At 38.8% G+C, this 23,193-nt stretch overlaps 3 protein-coding genes across 5 annotated transcripts; 1 reads left to right on the top strand and 2 right to left on the bottom strand.

The window, feature by feature from the left end:
- Positions 1-54: 54 nt before the first annotated feature.
- Positions 55-2,903, bottom strand: bxdc2 (brix domain containing 2). Its single transcript, XM_049604523.1, has 10 exons — positions 2,708-2,903; positions 2,220-2,331; positions 2,050-2,093; positions 1,901-1,971; positions 1,762-1,811; positions 1,593-1,666; positions 1,208-1,258; positions 887-988; positions 597-725; positions 55-511 (listed from the first exon to the last, which is right to left on the bottom strand). The coding sequence occupies exons 1-10, from the start codon at positions 2,900-2,902 to the stop codon at positions 269-271; spliced, it is 1,071 nt and encodes a 356-aa protein (XP_049460480.1). The 5' UTR covers position 2,903; the 3' UTR covers positions 55-268.
- Positions 2,904-4,339: 1,436 nt separating this feature from the next.
- Positions 4,340-12,840, top strand: dnajc21 (DnaJ heat shock protein family (Hsp40) member C21). Of its 3 annotated transcripts, none has more exons than XM_049603769.1 (12): positions 4,340-4,785; positions 5,443-5,536; positions 5,677-5,800; positions 7,786-7,917; positions 8,115-8,419; positions 8,526-8,689; positions 8,954-9,050; positions 10,653-10,829; positions 10,936-10,984; positions 11,088-11,224; positions 11,886-11,976; positions 12,225-12,840. In XM_049603769.1, the coding sequence occupies exons 1-12, from the start codon at positions 4,689-4,691 to the stop codon at positions 12,384-12,386; spliced, it is 1,629 nt and encodes a 542-aa protein (XP_049459726.1). In that variant the 5' UTR covers positions 4,340-4,688; the 3' UTR covers positions 12,387-12,840. The 3 variants fall into 3 exon arrangements, with proteins under 3 accessions (XP_049459726.1, XP_049459727.1, XP_049459725.1); XM_049603770.1 differs by having other exon boundaries at positions 4,341-4,785; positions 11,085-11,224; positions 11,889-11,976; XM_049603768.1 differs by having other exon boundaries at positions 4,341-4,785; positions 11,085-11,224.
- Positions 12,841-12,927: 87 nt separating this feature from the next.
- On the bottom strand, positions 12,928-23,098 carry LOC125905648 (alanine--glyoxylate aminotransferase 2, mitochondrial-like). The gene is made up of 14 exons (XM_049603771.1): positions 22,931-23,098; positions 21,472-21,560; positions 20,258-20,448; positions 20,052-20,175; positions 19,879-19,973; positions 19,686-19,779; positions 17,992-18,085; positions 14,981-15,081; positions 14,724-14,816; positions 14,510-14,642; positions 14,338-14,426; positions 14,000-14,149; positions 13,794-13,892; positions 12,928-13,462 (listed from the first exon to the last, which is right to left on the bottom strand). The coding sequence occupies exons 1-14, from the start codon at positions 23,025-23,027 to the stop codon at positions 13,361-13,363; spliced, it is 1,551 nt and encodes a 516-aa protein (XP_049459728.1). The 5' UTR covers positions 23,028-23,098; the 3' UTR covers positions 12,928-13,360.
- Between the last annotated feature and the right edge of the window lie 95 nt (positions 23,099-23,193).

The following is a 23,193-nucleotide window of genomic DNA, read 5'->3' as shown; positions in this document are numbered from 1 at the left end:
AATCTGCACAGTCCTCTTGAGTGAGAGAGGAAAATACATAGTGTGAATCCACAGATTATGGCAACAGACACTGAAAACAACGTGCAGATTTAAGATTATCTCTTACTCTGTTAAATGTGATAACTGATTGACAATCTGCACATAGTCTTAACAAAAAAGCTCACAATAGTGGACTTAAGACTTGACTAGACTGTTGCATTACCACATTTTCTTGAGACAATATTAAATCATGGCAGCAGTGAGCTACTCTGTAATTGAGTCCATCTGGTTACCTACGCGCCATCCTTTGTCTTTTGAAAGCTTTGTGTTTGTTTTTCTTCGCCACCTTTGGCGCTGGTGCTTCTGTCTGGATGTGAACAGGCTTCTCCTCAGCTGGTGTTACAAAGACGTCAGCCGTAACGTCTTTGGTCACGTCCTCCTTCGCTTCGGCCCTCTTCATTTTCTGCATCTCCTTCACCATCTGCTTCTCACGCACTTTGGCTGCTGCAGCCAGTCGGATCTCTCTCCGGTGCTGTGAAGAGAAAGGATCCACAATCAGAAAATGTATGATGTAGGATAGTAATTAATCAGACATATCACATGCACTGGATTTGTACCATGTTAGGGGACTTGAACCCAGGGTTTTCAAACAGCGTAGGCCCTCCAAAGCTCCCTTGGAAGATCTTGATGAGGTTGAGAACAAAGCGAGGGCCGATCTCCACTAGAGCTGCATCCTCCTCGATGATCTGAACATGACACAGAAATGATTGCAGAATTAACTTTGCAAATAAAGTCTCTGAAAACTGAACCCACAACAGGAGATACATTTTACTTCCCAAACAAATGAAATACTTGTAAAATGTTAACCTAAGCAGAGCGGACTTTGCCAAGAATAGTGAAACATTACCTGGTAATTTCTAAACCATATCCTGTTGTCTGCAATGGTGAATGTGAAGACGTGGTCCACAAAAGGCTGACTCTTGGGGTGGTAGCGTGGGGTGGAAAATGTCTGCAACAGTAAAACGTAATGAGTACTTCTTAAAATGAAAAAATTTAGCAACCAAATGTTAAATTGTTGAAGATTCCAGTTTAATAAGAATGAACAGCTCCCTCTCAGATTTCCACAATGTCATCCTCTGGCTGCAGCAGGACAGAAGATCTGCTTTGCTCAATTATTACCAAAAGTGTAATCAGTATTAATACATGCATCCTCATCTTGTATACACACCTGGGTGAAGAGCTCCTTCAGTAAAGCTAAGTGTGGTTCTGTGTCAAATTTCTGTAGGAAAAAAATAGACAAAATAGTTTAGCTCTTATTCAGACTCTGACAAGTTGCAACCTTCACTGATCTATCAGATGTCAGCGTGCATAAATGCATATTTTTGGCAGTTTGTCAAAGCAGCAGGACTGTTCCCCCAAGATGGACAGTGATGTGGAGCATGCAGGTTAGTATTTTTTATCTATAGATGACTTAATTTGAATCAAAATAACTTGTGTGCTAATCATTGAAATAATCTGGTGTCATGTTTGGACAGAATTAAAAGGTCCTTATGGCACACAGCTGCCCTTCACTGACGTATACTCTAGATTAAATTACGGCCAGTGTTACTCACAGGATCGAACGAGAGCAGCGGCCTGGATCCTTTGAGGCAGTTTCCTGTCATCTTGAGCTCAGCCAGTGTGTGAACTGTGGAGAGACAATAATATAAACCAGTGTTTCCCCATGGCCAATGACAGATGTTGTCTTCTGCATTTGAGAATTGCAGGACACAAGTAACTCACTGTTTTGAACCAGAAACTTTGCAGAAGGTCCATGAGGGCTGTTTGAAACCCTGTAAGGCAGGGACAATATTACATATTATTGCTTTAGAACAGTAATTATTAAGAACAGCTTAGTGTTTAGGAGCAAGTAAACACTCACCACATGTAGAGGTCCTGCTTCTTCTTGGCCTCAAAAAAGAGGCACTTGTTGCAGTTTTTGATTTCACACACCTGTAAATGATGATCTTTAGTTGTGCTGTCATGCATTTGACTCTACATAGAATGTGTCGAAATAAATAACAAGCTCACCTCATTAATAACAAACAACTTGTCCTTCCTGTCCATTTTTGTATCTGACAGACAAAAGAAAAACCGTGTTATGACAGTATCATTGACAAAACCTATATCTCTGCTCAACACAAGCAGCAATGCAGTAACAGCACATGTAGCTGGATGAAGGAAGGAAACACGGTACTAACCTGCTTTTGCATGAGGCATCATGGTCCTCAGGTCTTGCATCAAGTGTCTGGTTCTGAAGTTGATGCCTCTTGAGGAGAAAATGAGAACCCTTTCCTTGTTGGTCCACTTACCCTGTTTTAGAGAATGTATGTCATAACATTAACACAAGCTAAAACACGGAGTTTAAAACACTGCCCCATTCATCCAGTTGGCTTCTTAGTTTTTAAATGATCGCTGGGTAATACTGAGCAAACATGTATGCTTAGCCCCGTGTTACGAGTGTTGCTCTCAGACTGAGTATGCTATAGTGAACGACTTTCTCTTTATCCTACTAACGTTACTAAATTACTCAGTTCAATGTGTTTGTTATAGTTACAGACTGTTCACCGTGTTAGTGTACAAATGACAATATTTAACTTACAGAAAACATAACTCCCGTGTATCGGTGAACGTCAGTTAGCTAACTAGCTACCAACTTCTGTGGCTAATAACAAGCACGCGCACTCACCAAAGAAACCGGTGCTGGAATCGTGACTTCATTTTTCTTCTCTTGTTCGGCTTCTGCCGGTGCTTCACCTCCATCTGCGACAAATTTTACTTTTTTTGCCTTTTTATTAACAGGAGCCTGTCCTCCACGTTTTCTCTTGAACGCCGACATGTTTGTACGCCGCCACAGGTCTCGCGAAAAATCCAACTCAAACATCACACGTGCGGGTGGAGCAGAGGGAGAGACCCCTGGTGGCGCGGAGGTGGTACTGCATGTACTACACATGGCGTCATACACAGAAGCACAGAAAGTATAAACCAAAAACAGTAAACAATAATGTATAAACAACATAGGAAAAGTTTGGCATTTCAAAGTGTAGCCTCTTACAAAAAAAATCTCTAAGTGTTTATGATAGTTACCACACAAATTCAATGTTTACAGGCTACTGTAACCTTCTGGGAGATTTATGTACCAATATTGTTTTGTTTTTAATGATTGTTAATCATGTTGTTAATCATGTAAAGTCTGTCTATTATACCATACTTTATTTATGTGAATATTATGCTTAAGTTTCTGGGGGGTTTTTTCCCAAGAAATTTTTTGTCAGTGGTGTGGAAGGGAGGGTTTTTAATGGATGTTTTTATTCTGTTTATTCAAAATGAACCAAATGAACACAGTATTGAGAGAGAGAGAAAAAAATAACCTACAACTCTATACTGACATACATTCTCTAATCATGTTACTGAAATCAATTTTCAGCACAGATTTTAGATTTTCTTTTCAGAAATGTCTAAGTTTTGGAATGAACAAGTAATTCAGTAGATTATATTGTCCTAATTATACAGCCTATAATGTAACATGTATAATGTAATGTCCTCAGGGCCGTAACTGGGATTTAAGAAATACTGAGGTCATGAGTCTGTATATTGTACCCCCCAGAACCCTCTGAAAATGATTTACTATTAAAAAAAAATCACTTAATTGTTTAATTTCTTGAAATTATCCATATTGCATTTATTTAGATAACTGTTTTTTGTATGTTTACCACATTTTCTAAACTCAAAGCCACATGCTAGTGAGGACACGCTGTAGTCATCAATTCTGAATCTAATTTTACCCTTAAGTGGTCAGATTTAAACAAAAAAGAATTCTTGGAATTAGCTTATAAAATACCCACTCTGCGTATGTATAAAAAATAGTTTGAAACGTTCATGAAGAGGGGGTTTGTGTAAATGCAAGTAAGGTGCAACTGTCCCTGTCACCACCAGAGAGCATCACAAGAGTACCATAACTGATCAGTCTACAATCACAGATTCATTATAGAAATATGGAATAAAGAGAGATGTGTACCTTGTAAATTATTAATACTCTAGTATTTAATTGATGTTACAGTCTATGTTTGGGCTGGCTGGAAATGCATTTCATTAAAATAATGGAGGGCAACATGATGAATCATAATTGTGAACATGAGTTTTAAGTGTTTATATTGTTAGACGTGCATAGTAACATCCCATTGGTGTTTTCCTGAGAGAATAAAGCCTTATAATATAATATTTATCAAGTGAACAAGATTTTGATTTAATTTGAACTGTAGAGGTCAGCAACACATGGCTGTAGCTTGCAGTCTACCGATTAATTATTATAAAGTGAAGAAGAACAATTCTCGCGAGATATATAGCGGCACTCTACAGTACAGACTTGTCAATTGGTTATACTGCCAACAACCGGCATTGAAAAGTAATTTAGTGTATTTAGGCTGTTTGGCAGTTATTTAAGACCGTTTATATACCGTATTTAAATATGTAAGGCCAAGTAATTACCTCGCTGTTGCTACCACCTGAGAAGTCTGGATCGTTTAAGAGATAGAATACGCTACCCGGTTGCTAGCATGCTACAGTTAGCATAGCTGCATGCTAACGTTAGCGTCGCTGGGACAACGTGAACAACATATTTATTGAGTATTTCTCTTAGAGTCGAGTTTCTTTTTTACAGTTAGCTAATCATGAAGTGTCACTATGAAATCTTGGGTGTAAAACGAGACGCAGGAGACGATGATTTGAAGAAAGCGTATCGTAAATTAGCGTTGAAATGGCATCCAGGTAAGTTATTATAACGTTATAAGCCTTATGGACTAAACATGCAGGATGATTGTATCCCCGATGTAATAGTATCAATATTGCTCTTATATAACACTTTGTTTTAGGTAAAAATTCTGAATTCACTATTGGTATAGTATCAAAAGCTGTAGTCTAGCTGTAGAATAATGTGGCATCTCACTGTAATAATACACTGCTTTATGATGGTGAAATGTAGTATATTAAGGCTCCAAACGCACTTTGAGTTTTATGACTTTATTTGCTTTACATTACGACCTAATGCAGTCAAGCCAGCAAGTACACCTGTCACTTAAGTGTAATGATAATATAATAAAAGTACAATATTTGCCTCATTTATGCTTGCCAAATACCACTTACTCAAAGGAAGCATCCACTTTTGATACTGTATATGATATAGTAACGCTTCATTATATATTAATGACATAGTATTGACTTATTCATGTGCATCGTCTGATGTCTTTTATACTATGAGAAAATTGTGAAGATGCTATGCTTTAAACTGCTTTGTGCTACTTTCAGTTCTTCAGTCTTGCATCAGCATGCGATACTGTTAACTCAAACCTAACAAGATTGTCATTAAAGCTTTCTGTAAAGTTTTTCACTCTATCAATAGCTGTGGTTTCTGTTTGATATTTCCAGATAAAAATTTGGACAATGCTGAGGAAGCAGCGGAGCAGTTCAAGCTGATTCAGGCAGCTTACGATGTCCTGAGTGATCCTCAGGAGAGAGCTTGGTGTGTACAGTTTCATCTCAACGTCTGTTAGCCTCTCAACAGCGACAGGGCTCTAATTTCAAAAGTATTAATATCTTAGCCATTGTATATCCCCACAACAGTATGTGTTAAATATGTTGCCTCTGTCTCCTGTGTGGCAGGTATGACAATCACAGGGAGGCTCTTCTGAAAGGAGGCATAAGTGGAGATTATGAAGATGACAGCATTGACCTGCTGCAGTACTTCACAGTCAGCTGCTTCTCTGGATACGGAGATGACGAGAAGGTTAGTGTTTGTGGTCAGCCAAGTTTTTTCACTTCTCTTTTTCAGACAAGGAAATGCCAAAGAAACATCTTTCAATCATCCCCTGGAGTCTCATCCTGTGGAGGAGAAATTAATTATGTCACTTATGATGTATAGTCAACATCATCCAATCTCTTCTCTACTTTACTTAAGTTAGATTCTGAGGAGGGGAGGAAAAGAAATACTGTTACTGTAAATATGAAGCGGCACAGAGATAAGCACAAATGGCCTAGAAATGAAATCTTTTTTTAAACAAGGTATTTTTTAAAGATAGACCGATGCATCGGCCAACCGATATATTGGGCAGATATTTGAGTTTTTTACTTGTATCGGCATTGGCCGATATGTGCGTGGGTTCGCGGATTTATTTTTCCCTGGCATGATTTACAGACAGGCATCCACGGGCAGCTCTGTGTTGCTGGAAGACTCTGCAGCGCACATGCAGCGAATCCTACTGTGTACAGTAGTTGTTGTTTTATTTATGCTTCAGCTTAAATATTTATTTATTTTATAAGACATTACTGGAAGATTTAAGAGCACTGAACTCTTTTTTTATTTGAATGTATAATAATAATAATAATAATAATAATATTCTACCTGTTCTACCTCAACTTTCCATCTTGTTTTAGTATTTTTTTACTGTTCAATAAAAGTTTCTTATTTTAAACTTGAGACCTGTAATATTCGTTATCATTGTGTCATTTTTTTGATGTAAATTGAGGGAGCAAAAGCAGTATCAGCTCCAAATATCGGCTCAAGAAAATCGGCAGTCCATAATCGGTCATTGGCCAAGGGTGATGGGAAAAAAATCGGTATCAGCATTGGCCCTAAAAAAATCCAAATCGGTCTATCCCTAGTATTTTTATTAATAGTTCAATAAAGATGCAGAGATCATCATCAAACAAACATAGAACGAACAAGGACAAAAAGACAACCCCACCCACCCACCCACCCAAGAACAAACACAAAAAGCCAGACCAGAGAAAGGAAACCCAATAGCCAAAAACAATAATGAAAAGGAAAAGCAATTAATTAACATATATAATATTACTATAATTCTACAGCTTCCATATTTGCTACAAAAGAAACGTGCAATTGATCCTTAAATAAAACTACAGATTTTCTCCAATTGTAAATGATTCATATCTCCTCTAATCCAATGTCCATATGTTTGAGGTGAAGAGTCCTTCAATTTACACAGGATGAGCCTTCTAGCCTGAAGTGTGCAGAAAGAGACAATGTCCGTTTGGGTTCATAGCAACATCTGGAGAATTTACTCCAAATGTTGCCATAGACATAGATGGGGCAACCAGCTGTCCAAACATTGTTGAAAAAGTTTAAAATATTACATCCCAGAAATGAAATAGTTTTGGACATGACTAGAACATGTGACATAAAGTGGCTGAAGACTGTTTACACCTGTTGCACGTATGATCAACATTACTGCTAATCTTCTAGAAATGAAATCTTAAACTCAAAACACAAACCACACAACATGATTGAAAGTGTCTTGATTTAAAAAAAAAAGTCAGTGTAAACCAGGAGTTCAGGCACCATACAACTAAATAACAGGTCATACTTTCTGTCCTTGTTGGTTGATTGTACAAGTAAGAGATTAGTGAGATTATCAAAAAAGCTAATGACAACACGTAGACCGGCTGCAGGAATGTGGGCAAGCTGGAAAAAAACCCATTCAGTCTCCCTTTTATTGTGCCAGAACACACAGCCAGTCTACCAAAACAGCACGGGAAATGAACCCAAGATTTTGATTAAATCCAGGTAGAAGTATTTGGTCTAAATTTCTAGAACTATGAGTCCTTTACGTGACCTACAGCACTTGCTGTTTAAATTGGTGGTAGAAGCTTAATTCGTCAGAGTTATGGTAACAGACATTTTTTGTACATCTCCCAATATTTATTTTGTCATTAATTTTTACCTCTTCATTTTATCTACTCTCTGTCTCATAGGGCTTTTACACAGTTTACAGGAATCTCTTTGAGTCCATTGTAAAGGAGGAGATGGAGCACAGCAAGGTGGAAGATGAGGATGATGAGGAGGAGTTTCCTCCCTTTGGAGACTCCGAGAGCGACTATGATACCGTAAGTCAGCACCACACTAAAAACACTTGTCTTGAGGTTGTTCCTTTGATGGATGATGTAAGAGTTCTTTTACAATTTAATTAAGTGAATAAAATAGTTTTTTGTACTATATGTGAGTAAAAAAAAGTTGACATAGTGAATCAGAAAGATTTTTATTCAGCTGGTGTACTTAATCAGTCTCTATTTCCATATTACAGGTGGTGCATGTGTTTTACGGCTACTGGCAGAGCTTCTGCACTCGTAAAAACTTTGCCTGGAAGGAGGAATATGACACGAGGCAGGCCTCCAACCGCTGGGAGAAAAGGGCCATGGAGAAGGAGAACAAAAAGACCAGAGAAAAGGCTCGAAAGGAGCGCAATGAGCTCGTGCGACAACTCGTTGCTTTTGTTCGCAAGCGTGACCGGCGCGTGCAGGCCCACAGGAAGCTGGTGGAGGAGCAAAACGCTGAGAAGATCAAGAAGGTGGAGGAGCTGAGGCGGAAGCAGAAGCTCAACCAGGCAAAGTAAGTGATGGATGGTTAGTTGGGTAAATGTCACATTCATTCTTCTGCCGCGTTTTCCCCCCTCTTAATAAATACTTCATAAATAAAAATTGTATGCCCATTAAAGACTGGCAGAGGAGTACAAGGAGCAGAGCTGGGCGGCCATGTCTGAACTTGAGAAGGAGCTGCAGCAGATCGAGGCTCAGTACGGAGAGGAGTTCGGAGATGCATCAGAGAGTGAGGAAGAAGAGCTGGATATGGACACACGGGAGAAGAACAGTGAAGAAGGAGGTTAGTGAGACTGTGTGCTTGAGATTTGAGCTTCATTTATACCTCTGCATTAAGGAGATGTGTCGTACTTAAAGCCGCTGCTGTAGCTACGCAGTAACCGATAAGCACCTCCTCAAAAATGTAACTACACATCAGGGTCTCACAGGCAGAAGGAAATACTTAGCATGGACCATCAGATGAGCCAATGATGTCACTAACTTTACATGTTTGTATGTGTTTGTGGTGCCTTTAATTATTTTTCAACCCATAATTATTAATTCCCAGATGCAGAGCAGCCTGATGGAGACGAACTGACAATCGATGATTATTATGATGGTCTGTACTGCCCAGCCTGTGACAAATCCTTCAAATCAGATAAAGCGTGAGTAACCTATCACCCACACTCTGAACTTATATGCTAATTCACCTCGCTAAGCTGTGATTGATTATAGCAGCGATTAACTCACACATGGTCCAGATGCAGTGTTGCAGTGGTGACTCATTGATTTCAGCCTGGTATTAGAAAGTGTTAGTGAAGCAGTGGATGTGATGTGACTGAATCTGTGGAGAAGTAATAATAAATCTTTTTTTTTTTTACACTCCTAAACAATTGTAGTTGTTAATTTGCTGAAAACTTTTGTTTTCTTTATGCTCTCTGTGGCAAAGGGAGTAATATTCCCAACAATGAAACTGAACAATGGAGCACAACTATACAAGTCAAACTTGAATGGAAAGCTCATTATCATTGTTTACAGGATGTGTTGGTAGAATCTTCTAATTGATTTGGTTCTGACTCATCAACTTGCTCGAAGCCTCTCAAAGCTTTTGTTAATGTTTTGTTTTATTATTCTTTACTCAGTGGTATTGCACAGGGAAAACAAATGATACAGTTTGAAATGATTGATTTCTTTGGGCTTGAAAAATACCACACCAGCAAAATGACCATTTGTATATCAATTACTAACCATGTGTTACCTTGAATTTGTGAAGAAAATGTCTTTCTTGCATGTCTCTACAGCAACCAAAGAATCCTAAAAAGGTAAAGGAGGTCCACAATTTGCAATAGCAAAACACAACGCGTGCAGTATAATTCAGGTCTCATTTAACCAGTCAAACACATGCATTTTCCTTTAAACCTCACTATTTAACCCTCTGGAGTCCATGGACATGGTGGTGTGTCCCAGTCACATGACCAGCGTAAGATGGCGTGCCATGCTTTTTACTGAATATTGTTGTCACGTTTGGTGCAGGTTTGGTTCAGGAACAAAACGTTAAAACAAGCTATTCTAACGAAAGTGCTCACAAGCAGAAAGTGCTTGCAAGCCCAAAAAAAAACCATGACACCCCCTTTCCTATTGGTGGTGTTGTCCAATGTGCTATTACAGTATGTCAAAATGAAAAAAATAACTGCAGAGTCACACAGGCGAGGTTGTGCTAAAAAAAAAGACACCAATCAAGGCAAGGTGAACAGATTTTAAGGTGGTATTTAAAGGTACTATCAATAGTTGTCAAAATTGTTACGTTTTAGTGAAAATGCATGTGTTTGGGAAGCATTACGCAAACGACTTGATGAGTGAGATTTGGATTATACTCCACAAGTTTTGTCAGAGTTTCTAAATGGATGTTTTGACATTGTTTGGCTGTTGTTAAATGCAGACCCAAATTACTTTAATTCATCAAGAATTTTCTCAGTTTTTGAATTCTTTATTTACCATGGAGGCATGCGAGAAAAACGTTTCCTTAAAGAGTGCAACACAACACTGAGTAACTGATATATAAATTATAATTTTGTGGATGAAGTATTCCTTAAGTGCCCTAATTTGGCAAATTTAGCTTTTGCATTTTAAAATGTCTAATTATTTTTAATGATTATGTTAATACTTGTTGGTGATAATACAAATCAGTAAAGTGGTTTCAAGCTCTTCACACACTGTTAAATCTGTGTTATTAATACCTTTTATATTATTCTCTTTGCTCTCTGCAGAATGAAAAACCATGAAAAATCCAAAAAGCATCGGGAGATGGTGGCGTTGCTGCGGCAACAGCTGGAGGAAGAAGAGGAGTCACTTGGTTTGAACGTGGATGAAAAGGATGGACGAGAGGAAGAAAATGGGCAAGAAGAGGAGGAGGAAGACGAGGAGGAAGACAAGCCAAGGCAAAAGTGTGTAGCTTACTTACTTAATTTTCACCTGGTTGTCGGGGTTGTTAGAACTTGTGACGCATCAGAATTTTTACATAACGTCTGAAATATTGTTTCACTGACACAGGCTGTCCAAAAAGCAAAAGAGGAAAAAGAAACAGCAGAAAGTAGTGCAGGTGAGTAACATCTTTCATTCGTTCAGCAGCCTGTGCCTGGTTTACTGTGAAGTGAATCTGTCTTAAAAGCCTTCTCTATTCATGCTCTCCTCCTCCATAGCAGAGTGCACCAGAGGAGGCGGAGGAGGAGGAGAAACCAAAGCCCACCACCTGTGAGGAAGAAGCCCCAGAGAAGTCAGAGAACACTACAGAGCCTGAGACGCAGGATGATCCTCCTCCCACAGAAGTCAGCCAGAAGAGGTCAGTCCAACTTTATCTGTTAGTTGTTTGGTGCTTGGCAGGTTGTATAAAGTTGGTTTATTGGAGTTTTTTTGCTTCCAACAACTGCCTGTTGGTGATGAGCTTAATGGCAGTGGAGTTTGTGGGTTGTCAAAACAAAATAATGAGTTATAAAATGCTAAAATGCTCCATAGAGCTGAGATGAACTGCAGAGTCAGGTGGTAATGAGAATGTTTCAGGGACACTTGGAAAGCAATGACTCCATTCTTTATGTGACAGGGTGTGCAGGTCCTTAAAAAGTCTTAAAATGACTTAAACTCGATTTTTAAATAATAGACCTCGGAAGTCATTTAATAGTCTTAATTGCCACAAACTCATTTATGCATCTTTTAATTCTCTTTGTGAAAATGAATGACTACTTGCACTTATACTTACTTACCTGCAATGCCGGAATAAGAAAAATCAAATTTTTCAAAAAATCTATTTTAAATGTAGTAAAAAAAGATCTTGAAAAGGCCTTTAAAACATTAAATTTAATTGTCTGATACCCTCACACACCCTGTGTGAAATAGAGGAATAGGTTATTAAATTAATCAGGATAACATAAGTTTAGAGTTTTAAAACGTAACAACGTATGCCTTGCAGTTAAGAATGTAATTTTTTCATCTAAATGTTGCCTCAGCAGCTCGGGGAAAACGAAAGGAAAGAAGGCTGGAGGAAAAGACAAGCCAAAGAATGTCAAGTCAAACACAGGAGGAGAACAGATCACTGAGGTTTGTACAGTTAAACCCAGAGTTTAAGAGGATTTTATTGGAGGTATTATTCACTGTTTTTCATTCAATGTATCTATTATTATGGATCTCCTCTGCCCACACGTGTCTACATTTATCAGTCTTAACAGGATCAGTTTTTCCTTTTCCCTCCCTTTAAGTTGTCATAAAGAACCTGATTACATTATTTATTGTAAGAAAATGATCCATATTTGTATAATTAAATCACACATCCCCATTTCCACCTCCAGAAGGAAGTAAACCTCCACTGTGTGACCTGCAACAACGAGTTCTCCACAAGAAACAAGCTGTTTGATCATCTGAAGACCAGCGGCCACGCCACTGCTGTCACCTCAAACGCTACTCACAGCTCCATGAGCAAGAGCAAGAAAGACAAAAAGAAGAGCAGATAACACATCTTCAAATGGGCGGACGAACCTGGAAGAGTGTGACTCGGCAGGGACACAGGAAACCATGGAAAATTAATTAAAAGAAATAGCCTGTGAGAGTGGACTTTTAACAGACTGTTTGGCTGACAGAGAGCATTTAGGTTTTTTTTTTTAATTTCACAATAATCCTGTTCAGTGACACAGTTATGAATGTGTGAGTGCTTGAGACTATTTTGTCGTATGAGTCTTCCAGATTGCCATGATTGAAACTTACCTTTCCAAGCAATTTATGAACATCTCTGCACTGAGAAACCAGTGAAGACAACCCATAGAGGATGTGCACAGTACACACCTTTATCCCTGTTATCATCAGATCCTCTAACGTTTTGGCATTCATCCCTCTTGGTTTGTCATGAAGAGCTCTGTAGTATTACTGCATCATGAAAATAAAAAAAACTGCACGTTGGTATTTATACAACTCTGGATCGATTCCTATTAATGCAACTAGTAACCATGACTAACAAACTCCTGTGTGTGGTGTGTCTGTACAAAACACACCTGAACCTTTAATATATGGTTTTATTGGAGACAAAAATGGCACATTTAAGCAAATATTTAATTATTTAAAAATATGATCAGACTTTAAATTATCACATTCAGATATATAGTCTGCAAAACAATTCTAAATATATATATATATTATTCAGTAGGTCTAAACACAGCAGAAGACACGTGTATAAGGTGTATGCTTAGTGTGTTTAATCATTATCAGACCTTAATGTGAAAGAAAGCAAATGTTCCTCAGCTTGAGTGACTGTAGTGAAGGCATATTTATAACTGCAACATGCAGATCATGGTTAAGTTAAAAGTTAGGAAGCAATACACAGCTACACCAGGGCAAAAGTTAATAATTACATTTTAAAAGATTTACAAAAACACAGGCCACTGCTGGGCAGGTCTCCAGATTTGGTCCTTGGCATCGAGTTACTCTGATCTATTCAGTTTCTGTCCATGTAGTTGTGAACAGCCTTGTCAAAAACTGCCAGGAAGAAATCGACATCCTCCTTTGTGATGCACAGGGGGGGCTGAATGCGGAAGTTCTGAAGTGGTGAGAAAACAAGAAAACAAAAGGAGAGATTTTTAGTGAAATGCGCGCTACAGGGTCAGGTGCTTTGTGCTGTGTCTCATACTGACGGCAGAGCAGGTACTCCAGACATTTCTGGCACACATGATAAGAGGCAGAGATAATGGGAGTACTCATTCACTGGTTAAACCTTTAAGTTAACAATTGCAATTAAGAATATGCTCCTAACAGTAGTTATTTAATGTGTATCGTGTATGGAAAACTGCGGAAATTGCAACTAATTTTAACAGAAGATGCAAAATACAGACAGAGGAAGAGGCTACTTCGAAATTCAAATTAAATGTTACCTGTCCGTAGACTCCCGTTTTCCCTATCAGGACTCCCATGTCCTTGACGTCCTCAAAGATCTGACTCATTGCCTCAGGAGGCAGTGGGTCTCTGCTGGCCTGTGGATGACACAGACGAGGTGACAGGATAAATGAGGCTAGATGTGTTACAGTAACCATAGTAATGTGATGGGAGGTGAGTGTCACTTCTGTTACAAACTCAGTACCTTGTCTTTGACCATTTCCACACCGATCTGCAGCCCCTTTCCACGGACATCACCGATGATCTCATACTTGTCTCTGAGTTTTGCCAGTCCTGTCAGCAGATAGGTGCCCACAGTGAGAGTGTTCTGCTGTATGCCATCTTCTTTGATCGTCTGTCGAGGAAAAATCTGTCAGTTGTGTTTTAAGTGCAGCTGAGATCACATCTTTAATTACATTAAGTGTACTTAAGTGATTATGGATTTTTCAACAGCAGCTACGGTAATAATACAAATCTGGATTTGGATTAAACCCTTTTTTCTGATGAAGAGGACTGATGTGGAAGGAGAAGATAAGGTCTTACATCAAGCACTGTTGAAGCAACGGCACAAGCCAAAGGACTTCCTCCAAAGGTGTTGAAGTGGAGGGCCTTACCAAAGGAAGCAGCGATTTCTGGAAAACATGAAAAAACACGCTCACACCTACACTCACTGCTGCTTCAGACAAGGTTTTTGTATCTTACAGTATTCTCTCACCTGGTGTTGTAACAACAGCTCCCATTGGGAATCCATTACCGATGCCCTTCGCCATTGTAACCATATCAGGAATGACATTGTGACCTTGGAAACCCCAGAAGTGGCTTCCTGTTCGCCCAAATCCACTCTGGACCTGTCACGTGCAAAACAGATTAGTTTCTTTTCTTTTTTATAAATTGAAATTATAAATAACATAATTTGATATATATCAAACCTCATCAGCAATGCAGATCCCTCCTCTGTCTCTCACAAGTTGGTAAGCCTCCTTGAGGTAGTTTTTAGGGTACTGCACAGTTCCTCCCATTCCCTGTACAAGCAAAACACATTCATATTTCACAGTCCAATCTAATTAACACAGGCAGTCATACAGAAGATGAAACAGTGAAAATGGATGGCGGACTTAAAAAGGACTCAACAAAGATTTGACTTATTGATTTTCTCACAATTAAAATTCAACACAGAATATAATACCTGAATCGGCTCTGCAAAGAAACCAGCAATTCGACTTGGGACGCTAGCAGCAAATGTCTCTTTGAGCTGACCAATGTATTGGTCTTTGGCCATGCAATGACCTGTGGGATTAAAGAAAATTGGTTTAGTGACAAATTAGCCTGTAAAAATGCAGTGTTCCCAAAATAGTTCCTACAGTGTGACTTTACAGCAGCTAAGGGCTAAGCAATTATTTAATAAGTTGTTATGTCTTCCTGTGTGATACAAAAGTATTGACAAATGTCTCATATTGTCATTTTCTGTGGAAGTTAAAAATAATTTGCATTGGTGTCACATGACGCGGTTGGTAAAGGTGGCTGCCTGAGCAGAAGCTCCGACTAGCATCGTTAAGCTAATCCTACAATTAGTGCCTAACAATAACTAAACGAACGTGTCTTGTACTTAAAAACTTTCCTGGTCGCATAAGATGGCAAAACAACTCAAAAGCGGGGACATTAAGAAGCATTTGTGGCAACAACACGCACACCATGATGGCGACGACAATGGCTCAGAGGCCCCAGAGGCAGCTCGTGTCAGCCAGGACATTGCTAATATCTTTGCCAAACTGCAAAAAATTTCCAGCGACCTAGCCAGCCTTGAGGACATACGCCGAACCACAACATCAGTTGAAGGGAGACTGTCTTCGCTCACACTGTGTTGTGTGGATGAAGGTACAATGATACATGTGATGTGGTCATGCCCTATAAGTTTAAGCAATACTGGATGAAGATTCAGTGTTATATTGTCAATGTCATAAAAGGGCAGTTTGTCCTCTGCCCCAAGTTATATATTAGGAGACTGTAAAGTGCTCTCTGCTTTTCCCTATCCACTAAAATCCTGGACACAAACTGCTATCATGATTGGGTGACAGATCATTCTCAGGAACTGGAAGAAACATGGAGAACCATCTTTCCAGGACTGGGTGACTGAAATAGGTTTGCGAATGATATTCTGCTACTGGTGTCAGACCCTGTGGTATCAATATCCTCACTGTTGAACACAATCAACACCTTTTCGAAGATTTCAGAATATAAGGTCAACTGGGATAAATAAAAGCTCTGCCATTAACTAAGCATTGCCCATCCACACTCTTTCAAGCTGGCAGATTTAGATGGCCTAAGCAGGGGCTAAAATATCTTGGTATCCTTTTTCCCTCTAATTTGGAGGATATTATTAAGGTGAACTCTGACCCCTTGATACAGGGACTGGACATTGATGTGAAACGTTGGTCGTCACTGTATCTGTCTTTTTGGGGAAAAGTTAACGTCATTAAAATGAACTGCGACCCCAGGATTAACTACCTGCTTCACTCTCTGCCATTAAAAATCACGGACAGTTACTTCAAACAATTCAACAATATATTTAAAGAATTTCTGTGGAATGGGAAACAAGCACGTATGAATATGAAAAAACTACAAAGGCCAGTCAACAGTGGTGGCTTAGGACTCCCAAATTTAGTACACTACTATTATGCATTTAATCTCAGGCACTTGGCGCACTGGGCCCTACCTCCAGAGAGAGCCCCCCCATGGTACAGTACAGAGCAGTCTGCATCGACACCCCTCCCTCTCCTCCATTGTTTGTCCATCAAATGATCTAAACATATAAAGACTCATCCAATTGTATCTCACCTTCAAGGTATATGGAGAAAGATCTCAGGGCTGATAGATTTCCATCCTTATTTAAACAAGGCTGCTAGTATTTGGTTAAATCCTAAGCTAAACATTAATAAAAAAGTATTCATTTGAAAGGATTGGGTAGAAAGAGGCATCCTTATATTAGACAATTTATACAATGCCAATACATTTAAAACATTTGATGACCTGAAACAGGATTATAATTTACCCAAAACCCAATAATTCTGGAGATATCTTCAATTACGCCATGTACTACAGAGGACTTTTGGGCCGAGGTTACACCCCCCCAAAGCCAGCAGAAAAGTTAAATAAAATTCTCCAGATACTGGGTAAAGGCCACAAAGCAGCTAAATATTATAGGATGCTGATGGAATGTGAGGGGGAGAAAGGGATCTCAGCCCCGAGACTTTCCTGGGAAAGAGACTTGGGGGTAACATATGATGAACAGGAATGGGCTAAGGTTTGTGGTAATTCCCAAACAATGTCAAGGGACTTGAGGGTTAGACTTATTCAATTGAAGATTCTACATTGATTTTATTGGACCCTGAGTGGGCTCTTCAGACTTGGTTTAAAAGATTCAGCTACTTGTTGGAAGTGTTGTGTGGATGAAGGTACAATGAAGATTCACTGTTATATTGTCAATGTCATAAAAGGACAGTTTGTCCTCTGCCCCAAGTTATATATATATTTTAGGAGACTGTAAAGTGCTCTCTGCTTTTCCCTATCCACTAAAATCCTGGACACAAACTGCTATCATTATTGGGCGACAGATCATTCTCAGGAACTGGAAGAAACATGGAGAACCTTCTTTCCAGGACTGGGTGACTGAATTATGTAAAGTAGCTGCATATGAAAGGATGTCATATAGGATGCAGGACAGAGCGGATAAGTATTTCCCAAAGTGGGGCATGTACCTTGACACTATATTTGTACCAATGTAAAAAATAATTGAATGCTCAATAATTGTCTTGAATAGAAGTGATTATTATTTATTTACTACTTTTTTAAATTATTATTATCATTTCTAAAAAAAAAATAATTTTTTTTTATTATTTATTTATTTACTTCTTTATTCTTGCTTGAGATATACATAGCCACCATATTGCTCAGATGACCCCTCTTTGCTTTGGGAGGATGGGTGGGTGGGCATGTTCTGTGTTGGAATAGAATGCATTTTGTATTGTATGTGATGCCATTGATTTATATATTCTAAAATAATAAAATACAAGTCATAAAAAAATAAATAATTTGCATTAATTTATGTAGAAATATTGCAAATGGGATTGTGATGTTTAGTCCATAGACACTAAGAGATAGTCTGAGTGTATTGAGCCATGGATGTGTGTGTTTGTGTACCTTGGGCACAGCTACATTCTCTGATGGTCTGCACAGGAGAGTCCCTGCAGTGGCTTCCTCCCCACGGGCCTCTGAACACATCAGGACACATGGTCTGTTTGTTTGGGCAGAAACCTTGTCAGCTAGATCAACCTGACAGCGACAATCACTTATGATGAATACAGCACAGAGAAATCACCAAGGAACTCCACAGCAATATAACCTTCACTGACTTACACAACGTAAAAGGCAAAGTCAGAAAGCTCAATTAATGCCCATATGCAGCTTATTGCATCTATTAACAGCTGACTAGTAAGCAGCATAGATTCATTAGTGATGGCATCATGTGTTTGTGTTTGGATGATGCGTGTAGCAGCATGGACGGGGCACACTGTTGGACTTACTCCTCAGCCTTTCTGCGAATTCATCAAGAGATTACAGAGCTTTAGCAGAGCCACCAGAGCAGCATCAAGTTGTAAGGTTGCCTTCTGCAAAACATTGTTTGCTCAGACAGCATTTTCCTTCCCACCTGATCACTTGAAATCTGCTTTATTCAGTTTACCTTCCTTCTATCTCAGTCTGTTTCTTAAAAGCTCTTCCATAGACACTATTAAACTTGCATCGGATAGTTTTTTGTTTGTCCTTCATGAATGAAAGTTAGATCAAAGACGCTGGTCATGTCAATGCTGTCATCAAAATACACATAAAATAAAATCTAAGTGTGCTAGAGGTGTTCAGTAAATGTGCAAACAACTAGGACCGCCCCAACAATATGGTTGGGCCCCTGATAAGGTTGAGTTAATGGCTCCCCCAAAATCTGCTTTAAGGCCCAGATACACCAAACCAACTTTAGAGAACTAGCGGCAACGAAAGCCCCCTGCTGCGTCGCCTCACGTTGCCTGTGTCTCAGTCAAAAATTTGCACATGAACACACCACAAAGACCATAGTCGACGGTCTACTAGCACGTATGTTCTGTGCCTCTGTAAAAGGACATACCCCTCCATACCAACAGTCTGCAGTAGTTTGTACTGGGAAACTGGAAGACTTGTTGATGCTAGTTCAACAATCCAATGTTGACTGAACAAAGCATATTTACTGTGCTCCAGTGAACTATAACACAAACCATCACAGGACATTTCTGCTAAAGAGCGGTTACAGAAATATAATAAAAAAAAAAACAGGTTTTTTTTGGTCTTTCTTCCTCATGACTTTAGCTTTTTGTTTACTTTCCTCACTTTCGTTTTTCTTCCTGTGCACTGAGCTGAACTGACAATCAGACTGATTTTATGCCATTGCCGATTTAACATGCTAAATAGGCCAAAAGAATAAAAAAAAAAGAGTACAAGGGGCAACAGGGGAAAAGAGTGCGGGGCCCACCACATCCACGACCACAACAAACGCTCACCAATGGCCCAACATTGACTGACAGCTGACCGTCAGCTTATTGTGTCAGGGTCTTTACTCATAGTCTCTCTAATGACGTTGTTTATTATTGTTGTTTTAATTAGTAATGAATATTTTGTATCAAAATAAATTTGGTTATGTATTGCCTAAATTTAGGATGAACATAATTGCTGCTAGCCTGGGCAGCCCTGCAAATGAGTCATTGAATGAATAAGTAGCACTTAGAAGATCCACTCATTGTTGACTGAGAGAAGGGCATGCTAGTCAATGACTGAAGACCTGACACTGCAGTACATCAGTGTATACATACATTTGCGCAGCCTAAACCAGTGGCAATGGGGTATTTATACAAAGAGTTGGAGGTCAGACCCATGGTTGGTTGGGTGCCACCGTGGTAGGATCCTCTGGAGAGAGAAAAATAATACATTTTGAATGTTTTTAGCATTGCAAAAAAACCCTTAATTTTAATGTAATGATAAAACACATAAGGATAAGACTTCTACCTGAAAGTGATGATGTCAAAGTTGCCCGTGTAAAGTCGAGCCATTAGAATAGCTAGGTCATTAGCTTCTGAGCCGCTGTTGGTCAGGTATATCACCTGGACAGGGAAACAGAGAACAGGAGGCATTTAAATTACAGCTGACTTGCCCTCTGCTGATAAAATCCACTGCAGTACCTTAAGAGGTTCCGGTAAGTGGGAGGCTAGTTTCTCACAGTACTCATGGAGAGTGGGATGGACATAGATGTTTGTAGTATGCCACAGTCTTTCCAACTGCCTCTGTGCAGCTGCTGTCACCTTCCTATACCCACAGATGTCAGGGTCAGAGCAACAATAAACAGTGATGTTCAAAATGCTTTCACTGTAAAGAAAAAGGACCTTACGGGTGGCAGTGTCCCAAACTGACAGTCGCTACACCAGCAAACAGATCCAGATATCGTTTCCCGTCCACATCCCACAGCCACTGCATGTATCCCTGGTGGAGGAACACTGGTTTCTTATAATAGGTAATCTTCATGGTCATCGGGTTGCAGTTCTGCCTGCGGATCGCCATCATCCGCTCTTTGGACATACCCTGAATAAATGTAAATACATCGGAGAGTTACAGTACAGAAGGATCATAGCCTTTTTTTAGTCTCTCGGACAGACCTTCTCAATAAGAGAAATGTCTTAAACAAGAAAATAGATTGGCATGAAATTCAGTACAGACATTTATGTGCTCCAGAGGATGTGATTTGATTATTTGGTTGGTTGGTTTGGTTATTTGCAGCGCCGCCAACAGGCGCATAAAGCTTTGTCACACCAGCCTTTAAAACGGCACAATTTTGAGGCAAAGGTGAATCATTGAAATGGAATTGCAGCAACTAGGGAAGTCAAGTAAACCCATTTAAAACTCTCACATTGATTTAAATTTTTTGTATAAATGATGGTACAATGAGAGAGGTATTGTGACCATAATTGTAACTGACTTGTGGTAGCCATTAGTTTGTAAGCTATCCCTTATTGTAAGCTACTCCCTACAACAGCAAGCTTCTCGCAACAGCAATTTTCCAAGGACATGCAGATAAACTCAATCATATGTCGAATTTGATCGGGCCTTTAAACAGTAAAATATCTCACGTTTGCAATGGAAGAAAACATGACACAAAACATTGCTCCACAGCACCACTAATGTGTGTGGAAGATATTTGATTGTTAATTACTTTAAACTATCATGCCTATATTTTAGTATTTTCTTAGTGATTTTTTTCTGTGGTGCACTGAACAAGTATTGTGTTGTCCTTTTTGGTTGCATGTTGTTGTGGCTGTTGTGTCGTTGCTGCAGCAACAAATCAATTTCCTGAAAAGGATCAATAAAGCTGATTTGATTTAGTGGCCAAAAGCTCCACAAGATATTGTAGTGTGTGCTGATAATTTCAGGTTCTCTGGTTAATTTTGGGGTAAAATCACTTGCAGCACCTGTCAAGTTAAGCTGAATATTTTAGTGCACCAACTTTGTATATAGCATAAAAGCATTCTAGATTTTTTAGGGACGTCATCACAAAATAAAGGACCCAACAGTGCAGGGCAGACACTGTCTGGATGCCACAAGTCTTACCTTGTATTCCTCTGGTTTGAAAGTACATGAGGGCATCTCTGGGACGTCTGCGGGACGGTATTTGAAGGCTGGTTTCTGACATACTGCACCTGTGAAATGGTTTTGATTGAAATTCAGAAAAAGATAAAAGGGATTATCTAGGTTTTTTTTTAGAACTCCATGAGCTGATCAAAGCCTTACTATGACATTTATTATGACATTTGTGAGGTCTTGAAACTAAATTAAATTTCATTCTGATCTAGAACCTATAGTTTAGCCTGATTTGCTATTTGCCAGTGAATAGAAAAATAGAAATCAGATGTGGGTGGCCACCCAGAGATCTGAAACCAGGCTATTTATTACCTAAAGAAAAACACATCTGATGTAAAACATTATGGTTGTATCTGATGTTTCCATTCTGAATTATCTTGTCAATGATTGATCATCTCACAGTCTGGTTAATACTTAACCAACATTACCTTCACCTCATGTATCACAGTAAATACAACTTGATTACTGACCAGAACTCAGATATATAATTGATATTTTTGAAAAAATAAATGCTGTTATCTGCTGGAGAAATTTTGTTACATTTTGACGATACACCCTTCATTTGATCACTCATGTTACAAATTTGATAATTTGACTATTTGACTGCAGTGGGTGCAGAATTATATCTATGCAATTTTTTATTTTGTTATTAATTTGATGCCTTAAGTCTTACATCATCATTTCAAGCCTTGTTTGCATAATGTACCTGAGACAGTCTATTTTTGAATAGCACTGAATACATAAGCTAGTGTGGCACACCAATCTCTACTGCAATGTTTATTTCTGGTTCCTGAGTATGGGACACAGATTTTCTTGTCCTATAACACATTACTTCTAATCTAATCTCACCTAATTACATCTTTTAACAGAGCTAAATCATTTTGCGATGCTGCCTCCAGTCACTATGCTCCAAGCTGCTGGACAGAGGATCAAGAGGATCTGAAAAATATTGACATATTTTTTTTAATCATAAACCAAAAACCCATCTATTTTGTCTGGCTCTTATGTAGTGTTTTATCATTTTATATATATCATGATCATTTATTTTATTTAATCTATATTTAATATATTAATATTTGATATTTGATCTATTTATTCTTTAATCAAAATTCCATTGTTGATCATTGTGATATATTTTTTCTATTTTAACATTTAACTTTTTTAACATCCTATTTGTCAATTGTTTCAAAAGCACTTTGAAGTGCAGTAATCTGTTTAATGGGTTTTATGTAAATAAAGTTGAATTGATTGATTAGCTAATTAACTCATGAGCTAACAAGATGATATAAATTATCGGAAATGATAATAATAAAGACTGTATTCCAAGCTTATTATGACAAACATAATGGTTACATTAACCACCTCCTAAGCATCAACAATAGACCATGATCAACAAATTACGTTTTTGTTAATCTCCATGGTAACTCACCACTTCCCAGGTGAATTTTGGCCAAACCGGGTGAACAGCAGGACTGTCCTGTGAGTCCTGCACAGCGGCCACTTAGACAGGATACAACTTTGTACATGTTGAACCAGTAGAGGACACACTCTTTCACTCTCTGACACTCAGCAGCAGACTCACTTAAGTCTTTGCTTTTTCTCTAAAGGATGGGTGGACAGTGCTCAACCAATGGCACCCTGACCCCACAAAACAATTACTTGTCTGCAACGTCATATAGATAAATATATAAC

The sequence above is a fragment of the Epinephelus fuscoguttatus genome, linkage group LG18 (assembly GCF_011397635.1).
Source record: "Epinephelus fuscoguttatus linkage group LG18, E.fuscoguttatus.final_Chr_v1".
In the NCBI taxonomy this organism is placed as follows: domain Eukaryota; kingdom Metazoa; phylum Chordata; class Actinopteri; order Perciformes; family Serranidae; genus Epinephelus; species Epinephelus fuscoguttatus.
This window is presented reverse-complemented; position numbering and strand designations above follow the sequence as displayed.

Coding starts and splice junctions, on each gene's coding strand:
- bxdc2 (XM_049604523.1), bottom strand. CDS start 2,902: ATGTTTGAGTTGGATTTTTCGCGAGACCTGTGGCGGCGTACAAACATG. Junction 2,094..2,219: donor GATGCCTCATGCAAAAGCAG/GTTAGTACCGTG, acceptor TTTGTCTGTCAG/ATACAAAAATGGACAGGAAG. Junction 512..596: donor GGTTCAAGTCCCCTAACATG/GTACAAATCCAG, acceptor TTCTCTTCACAG/CACCGGAGAGAGATCCGACT.
- LOC125905648 (XM_049603771.1), bottom strand. CDS start 23,027: ATGTACAAAGTTGTATCCTGTCTAAGTGGCCGCTGTGCAGGACTCACA. Junction 20,176..20,257: donor AGTTTGGGACACTGCCACCC/GTAAGGTCCTTT, acceptor CTGTGGGTATAG/GAAGGTGACAGCAGCTGCAC. Junction 18,086..19,685: donor CTGGTTTAGGCTGCGCAAAT/GTATGTATACAC, acceptor CCAAACAAACAG/ACCATGTGTCCTGATGTGTT.
- dnajc21 (XM_049603768.1), top strand. CDS start 4,689: ATGAAGTGTCACTATGAAATCTTGGGTGTAAAACGAGACGCAGGAGAC. Junction 5,537..5,676: donor GATCCTCAGGAGAGAGCTTG/GTGTGTACAGTT, acceptor CCTGTGTGGCAG/GTATGACAATCACAGGGAGG. Junction 9,051..10,652: donor TCCTTCAAATCAGATAAAGC/GTGAGTAACCTA, acceptor TGCTCTCTGCAG/AATGAAAAACCATGAAAAAT.